Here is a 24,514-nt window from a genome sequence, read left to right as displayed (position 1 = left end):
ACCTAAACTCCCTTAAAATAAGTAAAACTCGATTCAGTTTTTTCTTTATATCAACCGCAAATACATTCAAGTCTGTAGTGTCGGCTGTCGTTTTCGACTGAAGAGACTGTACCCCAGCATTGCGTTACCACTAAGGTTGTGGTCGATAGCAACCAGTTCGTCAAAAAATAGTTCGTTACACATATGTGGTGTATTCGTCTGGCAACAAAGATTGCCGATCTCTAACAATGTCTGGCGCACCGCACATAATATGAACAGTACCTAATAAGTACGTGACTGTTATGAACATTGGTGGTACTAGTCGATAAACGAACACAAGGGGGCTCAAACAATTTATAAAAAAAAGTATGTAAAGAGCTTGCGTGTAGTTGTTTACACAATTTCGCAGCAAAACATACGTCTTTATATCCCACTCTCATGTGCTGGTATATGTATAATCTCAATCGGCAATGCACCGCTCGTAAAATTTGAGCCCGATATAGTTTTATATTACCCTTAATTCTCAATACAATTAACCGAAAAATGAAGGATATTTAGACTACCATGTTGCTAAACAATATTACTTTTACGCACGCGCGTGGCACAGGCATTGGGAAAAGAAAATCAGTGTAATTCACAGTCCTAAGTGCCTTCAGTTTTTCCGCCGTTATAAACCACAAACATGGACAAGGCCACTAATAAAATGAGCGCAGTTGACAGTGGCCAGAACGTTATTTTCAACCAGACTAAAACACTGCTTCAAATTAAACGTTCACGCCAAGTTAATTTATTTTGCAGGATGGTTCAGTGCAGAACGTTTTCTGTTCAGCCGTCGAATCTCTATTGCAGTCAGCAGTCAGCAATGAAGGGTCTTCGGTTGTTGTGAGCGTAACAAATTTGTCCGACACTGCCTAAATGCTAGAAAATAAAATGTTCGTATAATTAGCAGTAAGAATAGCATACATAAATAAATAAACTTTCATTAATGCATAACTAATTCAGTTTACTCTTATGGAAATTGTTAAATAGCTGAAATACTTAACAAGAACAAAGACAAACACTTTTTCTATGACGTACGTATATCCTGTTTACTTTCTACTGCAGTCGACATGTTGCTTCTTTGTTGAAACAATATTTTACCCATTTGAGGCTTGGCAGTTCACTCTAAAGGTCGGCAATAAAGTGTGAGGGACACAATAGTCAGCCGTCTTCGCGGATTCGAAAGCTTTTACCCAAGATGAAATCCTGGGTGATGTTCATGGCTCTGGGAGGCACTATGGTCGGTAAGTGAAGAGCTTTTTTTTGAATAAAATGTAAATATGGTCATCAAGTCCTCTCTACTTTAAACTCTTAAATTAATTTCTTATAATATCTGCGTGAGGCAGTTAACACTTACAACGGATCATTGCTCTTTCTTTTTTTAGGTACTGACGAGCCTAAACTTTTACCGCCTAGGATCGAACTACGAATAAAATTTTCTACGGTTCTAGGAGTTTAGATGTGGGTCTCAGGAAACGCTAACAAACTCTATCTTTATAATATCTGTCGGTATCGAAAATGCAGTGTTAATTGTGTGTTTTGCTTTACTAGCCCTAAAGAACAGATTCGTGAACATTATGGCTCTTTTAATGCGAAAACATGAAATGTTCTCATAAGGCGATCCGGCGCTTTTTGAGCTTGAAGCCAGTTTAATTGTTGTCTGTAGCAGCGATAAACGGCAACTAACTTCCCCTGAATGAAACAGCACTTAAATTTCCATTTGCTGCGACGCATCATGTGGCTCCATATCAACGGCGTCATCGTTGCTAAAGGGTCAGCCGAACTGCTGGTGGCGCAGCGCAAAGAGTAAAGTACATCAAAACAAAAGAAAATAATGGATTTGAAATGAAAATTTTTTAGATTTCGGTCCGGGTGGGAATCAAACCCGGGCTTATGGGGTGACGGACGAGCGCGCTTCCCCGACGCCAGGACGGCTCCACGCTTCCGGCAGACTAAATCTGTGCCCAGTGCGTGTGTTATGCTTTACCCTTCCCGCACGTAAGCAGCCTTAGAGCGAGTTCGCTTCGCACGCACTGGCACGGTTCGAGTTCTCTCCGTGTGCATCTCACTCGCAGAGTGTCGCACGGAGAACTGTCCTCAAACAAACTTGTGGAACGCACCGAGTGCAGAAGACTGATGCGGCCGCCATCTATTTTGTAGAAAGAGTACCGACCTCAAACCGAAACAAGCGCATTTCTGTTCGACATGATGCCTGGGAATGCGAGAGTGCAGTCCGTACGCACGTTTCTCTATAAACTTTGGTCGCTGCAACCTGTAGTTTTTATTTGCGATGACGTCAAGCAACTCGGCTGTTGGAGAGATATTTACAGATGGCGTAAATTTCCGCAATTGGCTGACTACAAAGCAGCTGGGGTTTACACTGGAGAAAGCGGATGATGCTGTCCCCGCAGAAGCTTGATCCGTTTGAGCATATTATTATGCGTGAACCACGGAAAGGGTCTGTTGGGATGTCCAGCAAAACGTTTAGTGGGACTCTCGATTTCGATCGTAGTTGCAGGTGGATCAGAATTTAGCTTTGGTGTGGGCGTCGAGAACGGGAGCTTCCTCAAACAAAAAACCACGGGGAAAGATAGCTGACGTTGGTAAATGCTAAACATGGTGATGTTGCCTAAGCCTGAGGTAAAGTCACTAGGTTTAGCTTTGTCGGATGCTCATTGAACACTCAGAGGTTTCTGCTGGGGGAACTTCGACGACAAATATTCCATTATTCACCCTTACACGTATGGTGATAAAGATATCGGGAGCAGCTGGTGTGATTGCTCTGAGCATTTCTTCACACACTGGTATCTTTAAGCGCCTGTACGGCAACAAAGCGACTAGAAACTTTCAAATAAAGCGCGGTTTGTCAATTGCTTCCTTTATAAAATAGCAGACGCTCACAATTCAAACTCTCGTTTGATTGCGTTGCCCGCGGGATGCGATTAATATCAGAAAATAAACGTTTTATCCTTTCGGTTCCGCCTCACGAAAGAGACATCGTAACACACGGTCCTTTGTCGTTGCTTCCGCTCCTCGCCAGAGCAGGGTATGACAGGATTGTTTTCGGCGCACGCTCGATTTTCTCGGTGCAGAAAGTGCATGCACGCATGGGGTGCCGGCGGTGAAACGGGACCGGATATTGCAACAACTCGTGGAGTGCCGGCTGAAACGAACCCGCTCCACGCTGCGAGTGGGCACGAGTGGGCACAAGTGCCCACTTGTTCCCACTTGTGCAAGCACAACTCCTGTTCCTGCCTAACACCAAATTTCTTCAAGCCCCGTTCAATACCGTTTGCTAGGCGAAAAGCAGTAGAGAAAGACTTGGCGAAGCACGTCAAGAACAACGTTCTCACACCTATGGACTTCTCGCAGTGGGCCACTCCGATTGCGGTCGTCCCAAAGTCGGATGGATCGGTTCGAGTCTGTGGTGACTTCAGTGTCACCGTGAATCCTCAGCTCGACATAACCCAGTACCCACTGCCACGTTCAGGATAACTTTTCACTAAACTAAATGAAGGCAACAAATTCACGAAGCTAGACTTCTGAGAAGCGTATGTCCAGCTGGAACTCGATGAAGAGGCAAGAATGGCTCTCGTGATCAACACGCACAAAGGTCTATTCCAATTCAACCGGATGCCCTTTGGAGTCGCCTCCGCCCCAGCAGTGTTCCAGCGCACGATGGAACAGGTAATTGCATGGCTCGAAGGCGTTGCCTGTTACCTCGATGATATCATCGTCACTGGGGGAGACACTCCTGAATACCTCTGTAATCGTGAACAAGTGCTCCAGCGGTTACAGGAATACGGCTTCACGCTCAAGAGGCAAAAATGCGCCTCTCTTCAAGAAAAGGTCGAGTACCTCGGGCAAGTCGTTTCCACCGACGGCTTCACGTCTTCCATAAAAGGATCTCGGATATCCTTAATATATTAGAACCGAACAACATCAGCCCGCTTTAATCTCCCCTCGGCATGGTGCAGCAGTACAGCAAGTTCCTTCCGAAACTTGCTGACGAATGTGCGTCAATGAACAAGCTATTGAGAAAAGACACCACCGGGCGACGGAGCTCCGAGTGCGTAGATGCGTTTGAAAACATCAAACAACAACTGACGGCTACGGAGGCACTAGTTCATTTCAACCCTGATCTGTCAATTTACCTTGCGGCGGATGCATCGTCGGAAAGCGCGGGCGCGGTGGTATACCACGAGACCAATGGCAAGGAACATTCCACATCAGTTTGTGCTTATGCACTAATAGAGAAGAAAGCACTTACTATCATTTTTGGAGTCTCTAAGTTTTAATAGTACCTTTGGAGACGCAAGTTTTTGCTCTATACTGACAACAAACCTCTGACAATCATCCTTTGCCCCATGAAAAGAACACCCGTGACATCGGCGAACAGACTCCAGCGTTGGGACCTCATACTAATTAACTACAGCTACACCATTGAGTACGTGCCAACGGCAAAGTTCGGAAACGCTGATGGGCTTTCGCGTTTCGCACAAGGTCCCGACGAGGAATTCGACGAAGAAATGGCAAGCGGAGTTTTCCGCTTGCCATTTGTCTTTGCGCTTGACACCCAGAGTTTGTCTACGCTACCAGTGAAGGCAAAGGACATCGCCACGGAAACTGCGTCTGATCCTGTCCTCTCCCGAGTACACCCGTACATCAGTCAGGGCGGGCCAGAAAAGGTGACGGACTCCGACCTCATGCCATTCCAAATACAGAAATCAGAATTAACCATCCTCAACGGTTGCATCCTATGGAATTCGCGAACCGTAGTTCAACGCAAGTTCCAGCACCAAGTGATAGACCTTCCTTATGAAGGACACGTAGGACAAACAAAAATGAAGATGTGGTTAGGGTTGTACGTCTGGTGGCCACACATCGACAGAGACATTGAGCGCACGACGCAGCAATGCGAGCCCTGCAGCAGTGTTTGCGATAACAAACCACACGTTTCTCTTCACCACTGGGAAGCTCCTGAAACCCCGTGGCAGAAACTTCATGCTGACTGCGCAGCTAGATCAGCTAAGCTATCTTATTGTCATAGATGCTTTTTAGGAAATGGTACGAGGTTATGCCGATGAAATCCATAACAGTGGCAGATACCATCGACGCTTTGCCGGAAATGTTCTCTCGTCAAGGCCTGCCACAACAACTTGTCGCCGATAATGGGCGACATTTCATCAGCTCGGTAGTTAAAAAAATTCGTGCAGAGCGGCAGTATTTTTCATCTCTTTACCCCGCCGTATCCCCCGAAGTTCTATGGACAAGCGGATACTTTTGTGAAGGCATTGAAGACTGCTCTTCGACGTTCCTCCGGAAGAGAGAGGAAGGCAGCCATCCGAGACTTTGCCTAAGTACCGGCTCACTTACCACACCTCAACAGTAGAACCCCCTGTCAACTGCTCACGAGCAGGCCTACCGGACGGTTCTCCACTTATTGAAGCCTTCCAAAGTACAGACTCATGCCGAAACGGCAAAGAAAGACGAGGGAACCGTTACGCTCGCAAGAAACAGAAAGCGTGAGTAAAACATCCTCTCCACAAACAACACTGGATAAAAGCTGTTGTCACAAAAAAAAAATGTCAACGTCATTATGAAGTTTCAGATGAAGGTAACAAAGCACGTCGGGTCCATGCAGATCACTTGAAACCAAGGTTGGCATATAACGATCCCGACACTTCAATCTTCCCAATGGATGCGCCAGGGCCTTCTCAGGTTTACACCCAGCAGGAGGCCACGAACAGGCCAGCTCCTGCGGGGTCTCCACTGCAGCCAGACCCCAGTAGGCGATATCCGGCCCGCAGCCACCTCAAGCCGAATCGCTACAAGCCTTCCTAAGAGGGAAGAAAATGTGGTGACTGCAAAAGACGATCGTCGTCTTTGTCAGCAGAGCACGAGCTCGGACATGGGAGCTCGTGCATTCCGTTCTTCGGCGAGCTGGAAACCTGTCAGCTGGTCATGCCCCTCCGACCTGGTGCACTAGAATAAACCCTCAGTAAAGCCCTCGATTCGTGTCTACTACAATATCAGATATAATTTGTAGTTAATAACAAGAGCCATCTTTATATATTCCAGTGATATGAAGGTTATTAAAATTTCTCAAATAGGCCACACAAACAAATCTACAAAGGAAGAAAGTCCGACTTTTTAAATACTTTGAAAATTCTTATTCTTTTTATTCATATAGCGTAATACATATATTTTGAGAGTTTCACAGAAGAGTCCAAGTGCAGTATTTTTAAGTGCACATCTCTCAAGGTTCAACCTTGGCTTGCTTTGACATAAACAAATTTACCGAAGTAGTATTTATATTTTCTTATAAGGAACTATTATAGTTTACTGCTAAAAAAAGTAAAGCAAATAAGCAATGTGTTTTTGATAAAATCGATACCAAATTTGGTATATTTTGGTCCCAAATTTTAGGTTCTTACAATTTTTTTTTTTTATTTTCTAAGTTTAATATTATCTCGTTTGGGAGTGTCACAAAATACTCTGCGCTTTATTTTGTGAAAAAGAAAATAGTGAGCGGTCAAACATGCGATCCCCGACCGGTGGGAGGAACGTCAGTTGTCGCCTCGGCCACTTCAACGGGCAACAACACAACTCGGAAAAAACAAATTTGAAACCTTGCCGTTTGCGCGCTCGTTGATATCAAATGAGAATGCTTTTTAAACATACATGTTTTGTCAACATTAGAAGATGGACCCCAAAACACTGCCTGAATTGAGATGAAAACACCCAAAAACATTGTGCCTTGTGTAGAAATTATTACATTTTCATATAGATGCAAAGTAGCCCAAAATCGTTTATCTTATCTAAAGTCGGTGGCGGTTTAGAAATTTTTTCTTGTTTTGGGTTTTGTGCGTGTCCTAAAAAACAAGATGTTCTGTTGTGTGGATCGGCGTATATAGGACGAATGTTTTAATAAAATCATTGGTTGAGTTCAAGCCGTAGTCTATATCTTTCTTTTTATACCATTGTCAAAACGATTCCCTCATTGGGCCCCAGTCTTAGGTTGAACTAATTATAGTTTATCTAAATAATATTTATATCTTGATAAACTATAATTTTTAATGTTTTTATAAATGAAATAACAATGTCCGGTGAAATAAGACGGGGAAAGAAGTTTTAGTCTAGTTCTCTCTTAACCGCACATTTTTTAGAGCGCAGCTCTTTGGCGCCCGTTTCCGGCTTGAGCGGCGTCGGCGTCGGTGACCGCGTCGGCGTCGCTGTCGCCGTCGCCGTGGGCGTGACCGCGCGGTGCATTATGGGTAAATGTCCCCGCTAAGTTTAGCGGAAAAAATTCCCCGCTAAATGTAGCAGAAAGATCTCCCCGCTAAATCTAGCGAAAAAAGTTCCCCGCTACATCTTGCGCAAAAATTTCCCCGCTAAATCTAGCGGAGAAGTTTCCCCGCTAAATCTAACGGAAAAAATTCCCCGATAGATTCAGCGGAAACTTTCCCCGCTGATTCTAGCGGAAAAATTTCTCTGGGGGGTCACGTGACTTCGGGGGGGGGGGGGGGGAGGGTCACGTGACTCCCCGCGTGGACCACCCTCCCCCGAGGTCACGTGACCCCCCCCCCCCCCCCCCCCCGAGAATACGTGACCCTCAGTACGCTTCCCTTCTCCTCCTCAAGGGCTGCGCTCTAATTCGGCGTTACAGGGAGTTTTAAACGGCGTTCACTTTTTTTATCAAGGAATAGACCCTTTCACGAATTCAGTGTCATCTAGTGTCTGAAATATTAGTCCAAATTGTTGTATGCTCTTGGCAGATAAAATCTGTTACCTATTCATCAACGGTAGATGTACGAAAGTTACGGTGTTTTTCCATGAGCAGTTATCTCTCTATTCGCTTCAGTTTCGATGGTGTCAAGAAACTACCACTGCACAAGGCGCGTATAGTTAAGTAACCCTATTAAAAAAATAACATTTTATCATGTGTCACGAACTGTCTGGGGCGTGCCGAAGCCGAGCATTCCAAGGACTTACATGACAGCAACAAATGCGTAGAGCGCAAAAACTTAACAAATCTCGTCTCGACGTCATCAAACAAGAATACAACGAAGTAAGGTCTGGATGCTCAGGCTCCGCATCGGTTTCTTTCTTAAAATTATTTTTTCACCAGCCATCAAAAAGCCTCCATTAGCATGTACAGATCATACACACTTAGGTGATGATAGCTCTCCAAGCGACTAGACTGAATTTCGGAAAGAGTCTATTCAGAAGAAAATAGCGGACAGTATAATAGGAAGGCTATTGAGGGATGCACATGAGGGCTTAAGAAATTATGTGCGTATGATTTTGGTATTATTAATGATTTTAACTTTAAGAAGAAGTGATATTTCTAAGCTGTCTTTCAAGCTTGTGGTCATAATTTTATGTTTCAGGGGCGAATACCATATCCATGATGCCAGATATAACACTAGGCGTACGTTTTGTATGTGATACTTCGTTGGTCAAGGCACGCCAAGAAAAAAATCACACTACACCTCTTCGGCAATACATAAGTATATTTCTTAATACGGTAAGTATCGACCGTGTGCGTGTTCCGATATTCTTATTCAATTCTGAACAAATGCTACGCACTCTTTCGTCTGAAGCTCGATTTGTAACTAACAAAGCATACTGCATGCATCTCTAATATACTGGGTGTCTCAAGGAGCGGCCAGGCTCTTTAAATCGACCGCTAAATTCGGTTTCTTAACCTATCGCGCTATTACTTTGTGCAGCGTCGCCCACAGATGGTGCATTTGTTTTGTAAAATTTCCAAAGAGCGAACTTACCTGAGGAAAAAGTGAAAAAAGAAGAAGGCTTAGAACCTATGGAAACGCAGCGAAGCCACCGGTCTTCATACAGTACGGCGCCGTTTCGCACGGGAGACAAGAGATGGCGCAAGCGGTCGCGAAGCCAACTGACGCCAACGAACGAGCATACGACGCCGAGAGCCGGCGTCTTTGGCATACGATCTTTCAACTCAAAAGCGGCGCGCGTTCCGCAGGCGGCGACGTTCGCAGAACCAGACATACGCGGCGACAAGAAGGAGCTGCAAAACAGATGACATCCGTACCCTGAGACAAAAAAAAAAGTCAAAATATTCTGACAAACCATTTTTAATCGATTATGTGTCATTCAATATGTTATATTAGTAATATTAGTAAGGATGATAAAATAATGCATGCCAACTGATATCAGAAAAGCTCCCGCCGCTTTTGAGTCGAATGGATCTTATGCTAAAGACGCCGGCTCTCGGCGCCGTATGCTCGTTCGTTGGCGGCAGTTGGCGTCGCGACCGCTTGAGCCATCTCTTCTCTCTCGTGCGAAACGGCGCCGTATTCTTTGAAAATCGGTGGCTTCGCTGCGTTTCCATATCAGCTAAGCCTTCTTCTTTCTTTACTTCTTCCTCTGGCAAGTTCGCTCTTGGCAAATTGTACAAAGTAAATGCACCATTTGTGTTCGACGCCGCACAAAGTAGTAGTGCGATAGGGTAAGAAACCGAATTTTGCAGTCGATTTAAGGAGCCTGGCCGCTGCTTGGGACACTTAGTATTAAAGCTACTTTACTTCTGCGTGCGGGAGTAATGCATGCGACTAGTTTAATGTGATATATTAGCTTGTTTTGTGTACAAATTAACGTATTTTCAAGCAATTAACATAAAATCTTCTGCTTAAGCCCCGCTCTCAGTTTCCCGTTCAATTTAGGAGGGAAGTATACGTCACATGACACACCGAATTCCTTTCCCCATTCCTCTCCTTCCCATTTTATGTATCTCCCCGTCTCTCACCTCGTAGGTTGTCCTTTCCATCTGCCTTCCTTCCCTTCGCTCCCTTTCCATCTTTCTCCCCATCTCTCCCCCATTCTCTTAGCTGCCGTGCAAAGATGTAAGATCAAAGTCAAATTCGATTTTGTCCAGTGTCAATCAGGCAGCTCCGACTTCAATCCACGCTCGATCCGAGGCGCCCGACTCCAATTCGCGCCGGATCAAGTCAACCGCTTCGATTGCTCCGGTCGATCCAAAACGATCCCGGCGAATCCAGTGTGGCCTGATCAAGACGGAATTGTTATTTTTTCAGCTTTTGACATAAAGAGCCGTAGGACGAAGGCAATTTAGGATTCCACGAGGTTCGAGTTTTTATCTACATTAGCGTCCAATACGAATCAGAACGCGGATTCCTACACGTTTGGCTTGCTCTGCTCTGCCGGTCCGATGGCCCGGTCGGCTCCTCGTCAGTGGCTGTCGTACCCCTTTCAGTGCTCTGGCGGCCGATTCCGCCTATTACTTGCGTGCGTGCTTAGGAAGCATTTAATACGGCATTGATAATGCGAAACACTTTCACCTGCACAAGGCGGGCATGCTTTCAGCGACTGCAGATATTATATCACTGGGCGCCGTCTTCGTATACATGTAAAATCATTTTGTAGTTACCCGAACTTAAAGACAAGGACAAAGAATCGCACATGGTGTCATTATGACCACGTATTGATAGGAACGTTTTAATATCGATCCCTTGTTAGGTCTCTTGTGAGTAGCAATATTAAACTAATTCTAATCTAGGCGATACATTTTTTGGCTGGCGCAGTGCTGGAAACAGGTGGGCTACTCCTCTATGCTTGGATCTGTGGCTCACATCAGTAAAACAATCCCGAGGGTTCGGTGATATCCGTGGTGGCTATTGGTGATGATAGGAAAATGAGGACGGCATAGATGTGCACTTAAGCTTCGTAATGCCAGACATTATTAGGATAGCCGTTTGATATTCTTCATCTGTCAACGAAAACTGTGCAGCGTTGATGCGTTGGACCATTTGTCCGAGCCCAGGCAGCACCGAGTTCTGGGCCAAAACTTGGCTTGCGTCTGGCAGTTTAGGGCATTAAAAAGCCCGAAGAAGCCAAAGTAGTGCCAAACCTGACCTCCCTTGGCAGCAGTCTGGGTATCTTGGCCCTAATCCGCCAAACAAGTGCCAAACTTAGGCTTCGCTGCCGGGTAGTTCGATTATTATTTGGCATCTTCGGGCCTAAATCGCCTAACAAATGCCAGATTTAGGCTTACTGCCCGTTAGTTCGACAGATCTTTGGCATTTTTGGGCCAAAATCGCCAAACTAATGCCAAAGTTAGGCTTCACTTTTTGATAGTTCGGCTATCACCTGGCACATTCGGGCCAAAATCGCCACAGATGTGCAAGAGTTAGGTTTACTAACTTGTAGTTCGGCAGAGCTTTGGCATTTTTGGGCCAAAATCGCCAAACTAATGCCAAAGTTAGGCTTCACTTTTTGACAGTTCGGCTGTCGCCAGGCACATTCGGGCCAAAATCGCCACAGATGTGCCAGAGTTAGGCTTACTACCTTGTAGTTCGGCAGAGCTTTGGCATTTTCGGGCCAAAATCGCCAAACTAATGCCAAAGTTAGGCTTCACTTTTTGACAGTTCGGCTGTCACCTAGCACATTCGGGCCAAAATCGCCACAAATGTGCCAGAGTTAGGCTTACTACCTCGTAGTTCGGTTGAGATCTGGCATCTTTGGGCCCAAGTCGCCAAGCGAGTGCCCAAGTTAGGCTTCGCTTCCCGATAGTTTGGCTGTGATCTGGCAGCGACGGGCCAAAGGTGCCAAACAAGTGCCAGAACTAGGCTTACTGCCTTGGAGTTCGGCTGATGAGGTATTTGATGTACGCGAGTGGTCTTCATCTTAATTAAATAGAAATCAAGTTTTATTCGGCTGGCAACTTTATCTTATTTTGGTTGTCTCTTGATTTCTGCAGTCCAAAGGTGGGCTGAATGTTTTGACGCGGCTGCAGCAGGCTTTGCAAACGCAAATTGTGGCAGATGTTTTACTCGCGCGTAGGTACACAAGCCAATATCGGGACGCGCCGTGAGACTGGTTCGACATTATGGCGCGTTCACACCGGCGACGCGATCTAGTCGCGCCATAACTTTCATCGCAAAAGCGACCGTCGCGGGCAAAAAGTGACGGGTTTTGAGCAGTCGCTTGCTGACCCGACGTTTTGCGATGCACTCTAGTCGCGGAGAGGCCGAGCCAACCAACGGCGTTCGGAGCGAGAGTTTTTGAGACGCGACTCGCCAACGAAGGCATTGGACTCGCTCATCGCGCACGCCAAATTGACCAACTAATTACTTTTTTTTTTTTTTTTTTGCGATGCGATTCAGTTGGATCGCGCGACTGCTATCCCCGGTGTGAATCCGCCTTTACAGAAAGTGCTGCCGTTGAGCTAACACTGCACAAGACGGATGTGCGCACGTCTCAACAAGATATATCATTATTAAGGGGTGTCCAAACAGGACACTACAAAACGCACGAGTCCTACAAATCGTGAAAATTGAAGCGGACGCGCCCACTTCAAGCCCGCTTCAATTTTCACGATTTGTCGGAGTCGTGTCCTGTTTGGACACCCCTTTAGGCGGCGCATTGCAAAAGCGAGCGTGGCTCTGTGCGTGTCTTGCATCGTGATTGAGCACTGTCAAATCCTAGCGATAACAAAGTGCGGAAACGACCGTGGCTCTATGGCGCGGTTCCCACATCACACTTGGGGGATGAAAATGAAATTCCGGAAATTGTACTATTTTAGCGTGTTGATACTTTTTAAACATTAAAAAGTGGAGACACAAAAGGGACGATAAAGACAGGACAATCTTTGAACTTTAAAGGCCGCTGTACAAACGGGACGTTTGCAGAGAAGAACCTTCTCTCCCGAAGCCGGGGGACGGGGAGGGAAAGGTCAAGCGTTGGATGAAAAGAGGTTTAGAGAATGGGATTAGCCTCGGGGCGAGCCATCCTCTCGAGAGGGAGTGGGGACGGAACAAAGCTGCCGTGGGGTTCCGGCTAAAAGGTGGAAGAAAGTTAAGCTTGTCAAACGGCGACCTCGGATCCGAGGACGGGCACGCCAGAGAATTTGAAAATAGCTGCTTGATTAGCCGGACGACCCAGTGCGGTCTACTGGCTCTAGAAGGTGACTCGGAAGAAGAAAACTCGTTTTGGTTGAAAACTCTAAAAGCATTCTGGACGTGAACTCTTGCCACAAATAAAAATAACACATGCATGAAAAACTGCGAAGGCACCTAAGCTTTCGCCTATGATGTCGGAATGCATGAGCATTACAGGCAGAGTTATGTTGGCGCAACTTGCAATAAAGAAAGAAAAAAAAAGTTATGTTGGCGCAACGGATAGCGCGCTAGTTTCACGATCAAAAGGGCCTAGCTTCGAAACCGGGCAGGGGATGGTTTTTTTTCTCGTGTTATTTTTTTTTTTTTTTCGTTTTTTTTTTGTTTGCTCACGTGACAAGAAAAATCACATGAACAGAATTTTTTTTGGCCAAGTCACCAGAGATTTTTTTTCTAATTTCTCCTTTTCTTCAGGCTTTCTTTCTTTCTTTCTTTTTTTTTTTTTTTTTTTTTTCCTTTTTTTCGGTTTACGCTTCCTATCGAAAAACTCTTTGCACCTATTTCGCGTTACATTGGCGTTAGCCAAATCGTTTTATTTATGGCAGGGAATTCTGCCGTACGTATCTTATGTTACTATTACCAACCCTGGATTTCGTCCGGCAACCAGTTTGGGAATAACGACGCCAAATTTGTGTTATAATTTCTTTGAGGTCTAAGGCCTCGTTATCCGTCGGTCTCTAAGATTGGCTCTTCAAGTATCTTTTGGGAAAGAGTTGACGACAGGCATTTTTAACGAGCACGTGTGTCGACCAGAGTGAACATTGCTGAAGCGCCTCTAGTGTGATTTTGGCCGTAAATAACTGGAGGCCCCGGGCAAACCAACCCAATGGAGAAAAGTATCTACCTTTCTGGTTTCATAGAGAGCTATGAAAGTCAGAAGGGACGAATCCCAGCCGAGTCAGACTACCGGCTTGCAAACGCTATCGTGTTGATAATAGCGCAAAGGAGTTTGTATGACTCTCTCTGGCGGTGCGCAGAGAGTAAAGGCACGGAGGTAAAATATGCTTTTGCCCAGTCACCTCGCGAACGGTTGGGTATTGGCGGCAGAGATCCATTTCGCGTTGTTTTATTACGGGATTATATATTGATTTCTTTGTTCCTAGTTTCACAGACGGAACGAAATCGCTTTTCTCGTGTGGTGTCACGGCGGGAAGACAGAAATCAATCAGTGTACCGAAATTCGACGCTTGTGCTCGTTCTATAGCGCTTCTAAAAACCGCGTGATCACGGCTGCGTATCGTCAACATTGCATAAACTGCCGTTACTTGTACTCGTATTGCATCGTGAGGGAACGACTATGACTGGGTAAACAGAAATAGGGAGAATGGGTGCGTGTGATTTGTTGAAGTTCGAATCAACAAATCGAGCTTCAACGAATGCGATAGTATTGCATTCACTCAGCCAGCTATATGAGTTTTCAGATCCTTCCAAGTATGCGATTCGTGTTCTGCCAGTGGTACCTCAGTTAGATTAAAAAGCAAAAGCCATGTTAAAAAAAAAAAAAATTACGGTGACTCGAGTTGCTCCCGCGCCGAATCATGTTTCACGTAAGCGTAATTTTGGGTTCGATGCACGGCGAGGGGTCTTCAATTATAAAAAAAATATTTTGATTACGATTATTTGCGGCGCTAAAAATTTGAAAGCCAAGCAGTCAAGACGATGGTGTTCTTATAAATATTATATACATTTTATTTTACACTGTTTGAATACGCTGCCGTCGTTATGTCCTTGAATTATTGGCTAGCTTGTGGCGGACAGGGATGTCTTGCAGGACCATTATGATAGGACCTACACTAAACCTACCGCGCTTCGAAAAATGTTAGTCCAATGCATACCAGCTTGTTCAAGGCGGGCGAAGCGTTACGCATCCGGCAAAGCGCATTAAATCGCTGCCCGCGACGTTTTTTTTTTTTTTATTTTTTTATTTATTTTTTTTTTTTTTTGTGCAGCGAGATAATCTTTAGTCAAGCAGCACGCCCCCTCTACGGCGGGTTATGCCGGATTAACGGAGGCGTCTCCTAATCCATTCTCCGCGTTGGCCCCTCGGGGGAGGGCGGTGAAGGGAGGAAAGGAGGGCAGGAGAGGAGGAAACGCAAAAAAAATGGAAAGAGCGAACTTTATTTTCGCCTTCAACCTCGAAACCCGCCCGCTCCGTGGGAGTACCGGAAAGAGAAATCTTGGCGGAAGGAGAGGAAGCGAAGGAAGTGTACGCGATCCCCCTGTCCTGCGGGACCAGGTACATCGAGCAAACGGGGCGATGCCTCAACGACCGACTCCGAGAACATCAAATGGACGCCGAAAGAGCTGCTTCGGAGTCCAAGCACCCGATCGTCATTTACGGGAGAAAATGTCCCGGTTGCGCTCCTAATTTATGTAATAACAAAAACGGCTTGACATAACAAAAATAACAATTTAATTAAACGTTGCGCCTCCAATGCGAGAGGCATCTTCAGTAGAGCACAGAGCGAGTAAGAGTCGCACAAAAAAGTTCGGCTATTTAGGCATAAAGTTTGTGTACACGTCCGGCAGGGGGCCACGGTTCTTGTTTACCAGCGATGAATCACTTCCGCGTTTATCGTTCTGGATGAACCAAGATTCCAGCAGCTTCCTCGGTTCCCACCTTTTATCCCCCTCCAAGGTCGATGCCTTGTCAATGTCAAATTGGTGTCCTGACGTCCATGCGGGTCGACGAGTTCGGACTTGAAGCCGAACGCTGACAGGCTAGGCAAGGCGACAAGGTCACCGGCAGAAGCGGCCTTTCCTTTTATGCGTTGTTGATGCCCCTTCGACCTCGCCTTTTGCAAATCCTCCCCACCTGGTTTTGCGTCTTCGTGTGGCTGCCAGCGAGCTCGACAGCCGCTTTAAGCAAATCAAAAGGATGAAGCGAAACGCGTGACTCAGCGTGACCTCTCTACATAGGACGCGTAGGACAAAAGCGTTTGGACGAAAATTTGTCACGTGACTTTCTCTGTCACGCTGATGGGATCTCTGGGGCTGTCGTTTTCGCCGTTTGCCTAGTTACAGAAATAAGCAGGCCACGTAGGTCCGGTTTTCGAACTGGGCTCTTCACTGTTCTGTTGCTTTCGTGCGTTGCACACGCGGCCGTGTTTTTTCGTCGTAAACGGTCGGAATACGTCCATGCCAATTTTTCGGTAACGGTCATTTTTTGCACCGGAGTTCGTGGAATACTTGTGATGTGTTTGTTGGACACGCTTCGACAAAAACTGCTCTTCGCCGACGACGAGACGTCAGTTGAATGTGCGCAACCTTCTTCCTCGAATGTGTTTGTGGGGTGCCTGAGTTGGATTATGCATCTATCAAGGATTACATGATATCGCTCTTTTATTAGTAAGTGCACTGCAAGCATGATTCTGATAGTCGTCCTGCTTTCCTTTTATTCTCCGCGGTTTTACGTGTGATGAGTTTTGCTTGGCATGAGGACAGTGTTAATTGTATTTTATAATTTGCTTTTCGTTTTACAGAGAAGTGTGACCTTGTAAATATGTTGGGAATACACTGTGTGTAATGATAGTTGTTTAATAAACTTCTGGGAGCGATCGAAAAAATTTGTTTGTCCGTATAAGTGATTGGATATGCAACAAATGACATGCAACGTACACATACTTGCACGACGTTCGGCCAATACGAAGCAGACGCATCGTAGAGTTTTCGCACAATATTACGTGAACGCTAGGCCGGGGCGAAACAGCTGTACGGCAATACCTGCCGGGTATCAAACGGTGGTGCAAAACTGGACAGTTGAGCGATATTGGAACCCACTTTCGGCCGGCACTGGCACGATACTGCAAAGTATTGCCGTGCTGCTTGGGAACGGAGGTGATGACATCTTACTATCGTGCTTCCAACGCCTATTTATTTTATTTCTCTTCTGGGACGCGTAAAAGAGCACTTCTGTGACACACCAGAGATATTCGAAACTTGGGCTGGCCTCTCGGCTTTCTTTGCCACTTTGGCACTTACTTGGCACTTCAGTGGGTAGCCAAGAAAGAGCCAAACTTCGGCATGCCCCGAATCGACAAATTAAGATTTACTGCGGCGGTTATGGCTCAAGTCTGGCACTTACGTTGGCACAACTGTGGCGGACCAGAGAAAAGCTAAACTCGGCGAGGCTGAAATACCGAAATTAGGCGTTGCTTTGGTAGTTATGGCTCAAGTATGGCACACTTCGGCACTCCTGTGGCGTATCAGAGAAACGCCAAATTTTGGCGTGTCCGAAATACCCAAATTAGGCGTTGCTCTGGCAGTTATGGCTGAATTATTGCATCAACTTTGGTGCTCCTCTGGCGGACCAGAGAAACACCAAACCTTAGCACGTCCCAAATACCGAAATGAGGCGTTGCTCTGGCAGCCATGGCTGAAGTATGGCACCAACTTTGGCGCTCCTCTGGCGGACCAGAGAAACGCCAAACCTTGGCACGTCCCAAATACCGAAATTAGGCGTTGCTCTGGCAGTTATGGCTGAAGTATGGCACCAACTTTGGCGCTCCTCTGGCGGACCAGAGAAACGCCAAACATTGGCATGCCCCGAATTCCCAGTTTAGGTTTTACTATGGCAGTTATGGCTCAAATCTTGCAGCAACTTTAGCGCTCCTCTGGCGGACCAGAGCAACGCCACACTTTGGCATGTCCAAAATACCCAAATTGGGCATCGCTCTGGCAGTTATAGCTCTAGTATTGCACTACTTCGGCAATCCTGTGGCGGACCCGAGAAAAGCCAAACTTTGGCACGTCCCAAATACCGAAATTAGGCGTTGCTCTCGCAGTTATGGCTGAAGTATGGCACCAACTTTGGCGCTCCTCTGGCGGACCAGAGAAACGCCACACCTTGGCACGTCCCAAGTATCGAAATTAGGCGTTGCTCTGGCAGTTATGGCTGAAGTATGGCACCAACTTTGGGGCTCCTCTGGCAGACCAGAGAAATGCCAAACCTTGGCACGCCCCGAATTTCCAGATTAGGATTTACTATGGCAGTTATGGCTCAAGTATGGCTCCAACTTTGGCACTCCTCTGGCGTACCGGAGAAGAGCCAAACTTTGGCATGCCATAGGATCGCCCAACTAAGGCTATAGTTAGGCACCGTACTTTGGCACTGATGAATGCCATGGTGCAAAAACCTAACTGCGCCAAAGTTGGGCCCTTATGTTTGCCAGACCTTTGCCCAAGTTGGGCATTCCTCTGGCGTGCTACCTGGGAGAGCATTAAAAAGGAAAGAAATTGGTAACACGCGAGCAGTGCCAAAACATATGAGGTCTCTCTGCAACTTGAATTCAAAATTCACAAAGAAATTTCAAATTCAGTCGGCGTTCTTGCGGTTCGACGATGATGCACTACAACTTACAGGCATTTGAAAATTTTATTGACATCAAGGGTCTAAAAGAACGAGGCTATATTAGGGACTTTATAGTGCGAAATTGAGAAACTTCAACCAGTTGGCGTCGACCGCCAAAGAGGGAAGTCACCGCACAGCTCCCGGTTTCAGTCCGGCGAGTTCCGTTAGAAAAACTACAAAGACACTTAAGACTGCTGATGTGGAAGAATGCGAAAGCATTCGCATACGTAGCGTATTCCTATAAGCTGCGCGCCGCGCTGAGCCCGGCGAAGCGACACCTGCGTAAGCTGCCCGGGCAGGCTCTGCGGCCGGCCGCCATGGCCACTTATCTAAGCCCGGCCACCCTCTCCCTCTGACAGTCGGCCGGGCCGCTCCGCCAGGGAGAAGGCTTCTCTGTGGGGTGGCGTTCTTTGGAATTATGCCGCGCGCCAGCCAGTTGGAGTTACCCATCAATTTGCTGCTACAGACTACAGGCTTGGCTCCATGGGACAGGGGAATTTAGGGGCCGTTTGACGCGGCTTCAAAAGTTGATAACGCTGGTTCGCTTCATGGGACACTTATTGCTTTCACGTTAAAAACAGAACAAGAATTACGCTACAGCTAGATGCTTTCAGGCTTTCTTGGTGCATTGCGCCAAATTAGGAAAATTTTTATCCTAATTTGGCGCCTAATTTCAACATTTTTCTTTCAATTCTTTGCTGCCGAATTTTACGGCTCGCAATAGCGTGGTTACCAAGGGAGACGGAAAAAATTGCCTTGCCTTTGCCCGACCGCGTTCAGCAGCCAACTTCACAAAACCCCGTTAGGTCATTGTTGAATCACGCCATGGACCGAATTTAAAGTACCGCGTTGGATTATTTTTCGAGTCAATATCTAACGACAACGTGTATCTTGGTAGTAGCACAAAAAACACCGAGGAACAAAATGGCCGACGGAAACGCAAACCTGAAACAAAACGCAGGTGCAGGCCAATGGGAGAGCACGTCGGCACATCCATCCGCAAGTTCCAGCTACGGTGTCGCCGCACTGGCGGCTAACCTTTGAAGCGAAAAAAGGGAGATTGAATTTGCCAGTCTAGGCTCTGAACGTAGGTACAGGGTGCTCACAAACTCCGCCAGAACTAATATTACGGGACCACAGTACGATAAGCCGGTAACGTGGTGTGCTACTAAACCACACGCGGCAACAAGACCACAAGGAAAGCGCGGCGTGCGTCCGCTAGGCACCGGGCCCGCCGCTTGATGGTGCTCGTTCGTCCCAGTGCCATGGGCTTCTTCCTCCAAGATGTGAAGAAGCTTCGCTGCTAATTGACAGTGGAAACGTCTTCTCTAACGTCTGTGTTTGTTCTGTGGTTGGATGATTCTCATGGAGCTGCTTTTGCAGCTCCGGTACTAGCCCTGAACGGAAGTTGTGAAGGGCGACGAATAGTCAACAAGTGCTCCCGCGTAGACTCTAAGGAATAATTTTGACAAAAAGTTGGGTTAAATGTTGCATTTTTTATGTAACCAATGTAAGAAAACTAAGTTCACTATGAACACTTAATTGCTGTTTTAATGAAGGTGCGTAAAACCCTCCTTCATCGCGATCGTTCAAAACGATTTGCACCCTTAACTTTGCAGTCGCTCGGTTTCTTTGGGTGCACTTTGTCTAGAACCTTGACAACTTATTTTATGATGCTTGTTTGCTTCTCTCCTATGGCCTCAACCATGTAATTACGTCTCCGGAGTGTTCGTCCCTCATATCTCGAAAGCAACTACCGATGTAGTCGAATAGCTTGTTCCTGTTTACTCAAAAAGAAGTGCAGAAACGACGGTATTCAGATTAACGCTGAAAACATTATAAAATTATTCCACGAACCTGTAAAGTGCAGATATTGCAAATTACACAGCGCCCGCACGTCGTCGCTGCCGCCACCAAAGTGTTGAAACTGCGATGCGTTAGATCGACCGCCCAAGTGACACAAACGATAATTGATAGTGGAAGACAGTCTGGACAGATGGCAGTCCTAGGGTCCTGGCCTAAGAGCCGTTTAAAATGAGAGAGTTTGGCCGATTGGCAGAGCGTGTTGCCCGCTAGAACCAGCGTATTTCGCACTAACAAAATGGTGTTACATTTTCTCCTCTTTATTCCTCAGAAATCGCAGAGAATTTCTATGAGTAAGCACACCAAAATGGCGCACGAAGTAGTCATATTCCGGTTGTCCGAGTACGCTGCTGTGGCTGCCAGACTATCAAAATCACCCTGAAAATGCAAAACTGTTCCTATTTAAAATACGACTTCTGCCTTGATGTTTTATAGGACCTTCTCAACGCCTCCAATCTCTTCGGGCAATAAAACATCGCATCCCTCCAAACCACTTCAGGCCTTCATCCCTCAAACCCTTCAGACATTGAGACCCCCTCCGACTTGCACCCTTTAAACTATAAAATGACTGTGAATCATAGACTAACATTCTGTTTAATACGTTATTAGAAATTCATTTTTACATGCCTGTTGTAACTCGGAAGGCGATAAGAGCCAACGTTTACTCAAACCAGGCGCAAGATGCTGTAGACAAAAGCGTTGCGTTCAGACCAAACGGAGACAACCGAGTTATTTGTCGCAAAAATATATTTTGCGGTACTCTCAATGCCGCTAAGTAAATTCCTGAGTGTACGGTAGTTCGACAAATAAAAACACCGCATGTGCACACACACTGTAAGTAGCACGTCCAGCGAATACAACGAACACGGAACCAACATCCGCCGCTGTTGAGAAGGCCTGAGAACAGTCACGTCGCTGTCTCATAGAGGCGTCGCGGTGACGTCTCACGCGTCGTCTTCGATTGCTGGCTATTTTTGGAGCCGAACAGACGCGAAATCACATAAAACCGGGAAATGAAAGACATTTTTGATTCACACATCCAGTTGCTCTGGAAAATACATCCCACACATGGGACGGGAAGCTGAAACAGCGCCCGCTGGTTGTTGCGCATTCAGTTTGCGCTCTGTCGGGGGAGAAAAAAACGGGGCACCAGCTTCTAACCAAGGCTGTATTTCGACTTAAACTGTCTATCTTCAAACAAACACCAAGAAATCTTCCTCCCGATTTCCCACGCACCCTCTTTCCATCGTGAGCGTGGACTGCGCGCCCATAGGCATCGGGAAAGCGACATTTCTTTTTGTCTCTCTCTCTCTCTAGTCCAACCCGAGAACAGCCCGTGAAACACATGCACACAAAACACAGACTCAGCAATGATGGACGGCGAACGTCTCCTCTATTTCCAACGTTCGTATTGTCCGCCCGATACAAAATGGCCAAGAGGCTTCTCCGACGCATATATCATGAAGAACAAGTGACCCTCCCACCTGTGGTTTCAATGAGATTGGGATACAAAGAGCATGATGGGTTTTTTACACGTTAAGAAAAGCTAAAAGTGTAGGTCATGCTCCTTAGAAAACTTGGAAGAAGATCTCAAACTCCTCAATAATGTCTAAATGGAAAGTCAAAGTATTTCAGAAATACTGGTGGGCCCCATAGACAAATATTCAATAGGGTTCTCAGTATAAACGACACTGTTTGCCCGTAGGCACGCAGGATCTCCAGAGAACGATGTAATGCCAAGTCTAGAGCTTTTTTTCAAAAATGCCTGAGCATTCCCAGTCATCAATTGTAAAGTGCAGAGATTTGAGATTACACAGCGCCCGTACGTGATCGCTGCCGCCGCCAAAGTGTTCAAGCTCCGATGGCCCAAAGTCACCGGCGACTTGATGCTAGCGATAGTAGGTTGATAGTTGCAGAAAGTCTGGACAGATGGCAGTCATGGGATTCTGGCCGCGTCCTCTGGCTGAAGCTCAAGAGGACGCGACAATGCCAAGTGTCGAGCCTTCTTCTGATGTGCCCGGGGATTCCCAGCCACCGACTGTAATGTGCAGAGATAGCGATTCCAGAAAACCCGTACGTCGTCGCTTACGCTACCAATGAGGCTCGCGTGGCTCGTGCCCAGCCAGCGGAAGTGGCTGTGATCGAACAGCCAGCGCACCATCGGCGCAGCGTCGAAGCTTGGGTTGTGCTGGGCAGGGGTGAAACACATCGGAGTTGGACGCACTAGAACAGGGGTGCCAATCCGAGGGAAATTTTCTAGATTAAGGTCATATTGAAGTGTACGTGGGAATAAGAGAAATCCTGCTAGTTTGAGAGAAAAGTTGGCCATCGTGTACATCTGGACTGTTATGTGTCAATTACGACTTTTTTTAAACTTTACATCGAATTTGAGCGGTTTTAGCTACATTTGTGTTATTCCCTCCAACCGTATGACGGTTTGTTGTGCGACCATCTGGCAACATTAAGAAACACTAAAAAAAACTTTTTTTTTTTTTTTTTTTAGTTTCTAACTTTTCTTTGTTTCCTGTACCGTGCGCTGGATTATGAGATCTCACTTGATTTACACCTCTTGTTTTGGAATGACTATTATAAAATTTACTTATGAAGTTATTAAAGCAGTACCATGTTCGGTTGCCGTGCCTAATATTTGATGCGACGATAGGAATTCAGTCGTCAAGTTGAATCTCCAGGAACACTTCCTGGAGATCTCCAGGAGAGTGTGGGATATTTAGACAGAAAGAGGGAAATTTCAGGCGTCCGGTAGGAATATTTTGACTTTCCGTAATGGCTGCCAGGCACTAGATACTTGTATAGGTATAAGCTTGCAGAGTCAGAGTATCGCGCTCATTTTCCTTTTGACGCCAATTCTGGGTTGGCGGAAAAGTGGTCATGTGCACCGACCCGGATCTAAACTTCATCCGGGAAAGCAACCTTGCAGGCGGCAATCGAGTTTCGGACGGAGCATGTTTCTTCATTATCATTTGCTAAATATACATCCTACACTAAATTCGAACAAAATTTGAGGTTTCTTGACCATTGAACATTATGCGTACTCACTGGGTAAATTATGATAGCGTTGCGTTATAACCAGATCCATGTTTTAAATCATTTTTAATCAAATTGTGGGAAGCAGACGACACGGAGGTCGCACGTGTTGCTCGCATCTGCGTCGTTCGCGGAGTGGTGCGCGACCGGCACGTCCGGGACCCTCGCACCAGACAACAGCGCGTAGCTACGACTCGCGAAGGGACCATATTTTTGTCGGCTACCACGTCCTACCGAAGGCATAGAGGGAAACAGGAGACAAATGACGGGACGACGGCACACGCGCGGCGTGTCGCCGCACTGTAACTTTACTGGTGCGCAAGCCGTAGCACGCCGACTCACGGCCACGCCAGCCGCGCCTCCGGGTCTCCTGCAGAAGCGACGGTCACTTCCTGCAGCGCAGCTTGGACCCAACATGGCCGCCCTGGGAGCACCATTGCAATAGTCTGCTCCCGATGCCGAGCATCTACATCACAGCGTTTGATGCACATTTACTCTAGGACGCAAACCCTCGCCTCGCTTTACTCTCCACCCGGCAGTTTTATCTGTCTCCAAGGAGCTCCAGCAGGCGTCGCATTTGTCGAAAGCCACGCGCTTTGCTGTTCGCATTTAATTTGATCCCTTTAGTACGTATCATGAATACTAAGCGAGTCACGGCTGAGTCGCTGCATTAAACACATGCATTTTATATCACTATAGGTTTTGTGGTGAGCGTTGACCACCAACTATCAAAACAGTGCAGAGAGCGAAAAGTGGTTGGAACATATCGAGACAAGTGAACCAACCCTGCACACTACTCTATTCGAGTAAGCTTAAAAATGTCCGGAAATAAGGAACAAACGAACCATGATAAGCGTGCCAGGATCATTCCACTTTCGTGAACATGATTAAAATTTTAATTTTTTACGCCCATATTACAAACGGTCTACCGAAAGTGGATCGCTCCAAATATATCGCATTTAACTTGCTCGGTACCGGAGACATTATGTGCATTACGCACTGCAGCGTGGCCCAACATGCACTTATGGGCACCCATTTTTCACTGGCCCGAAAATAACTAAGAGTCAATCCCGGAAGTCCTAACAATTTATTTGATGCCAAACAGGATAATTTCAAGTCGCTAGGGATACTTATGCCATGCTCAGTATCGAGCGATCTGCAGACGCACCGGCGATTGTATCCCAACCAATACGTTTGTGCACCTCTCATAAACATTCAGGAAAATTCTTGATAAAACTACACCGACAATTACGAAGTCTCCAGGGACATTTCCTGGAGATCT

General features: G+C 46.4%; 1 protein-coding gene across 1 annotated transcript in view; it reads left to right on the top strand.

Moving 5' to 3' along the window:
* The first annotated feature begins 1,216 nt into the window (after positions 1 to 1,216).
* The window catches only part of LOC115317357 (A disintegrin and metalloproteinase with thrombospondin motifs 5-like), a 66,327-nt gene continuing 43,029 nt past the window's right edge, over positions 1,217 to 24,514 (top strand). The window contains exons 1-2 of the mRNA XM_040222743.2: positions 1,217 to 1,262; positions 8,412 to 8,548. Of these exons, the coding sequence (XP_040078677.2) occupies positions 1,217 to 1,262; positions 8,412 to 8,548 (183 nt within the window). The remainder of the gene's footprint in view (positions 1,263 to 8,411; positions 8,549 to 24,514) is intronic.

Source organism: Ixodes scapularis, unplaced genomic scaffold (genome assembly GCF_016920785.2).
Source record: "Ixodes scapularis isolate PalLabHiFi unplaced genomic scaffold, ASM1692078v2 PGA_scaffold2__306_contigs__length_199485367, whole genome shotgun sequence".
In the NCBI taxonomy this organism is placed as follows: domain Eukaryota; kingdom Metazoa; phylum Arthropoda; class Arachnida; order Ixodida; family Ixodidae; genus Ixodes; species Ixodes scapularis.
This window is presented reverse-complemented; position numbering and strand designations above follow the sequence as displayed.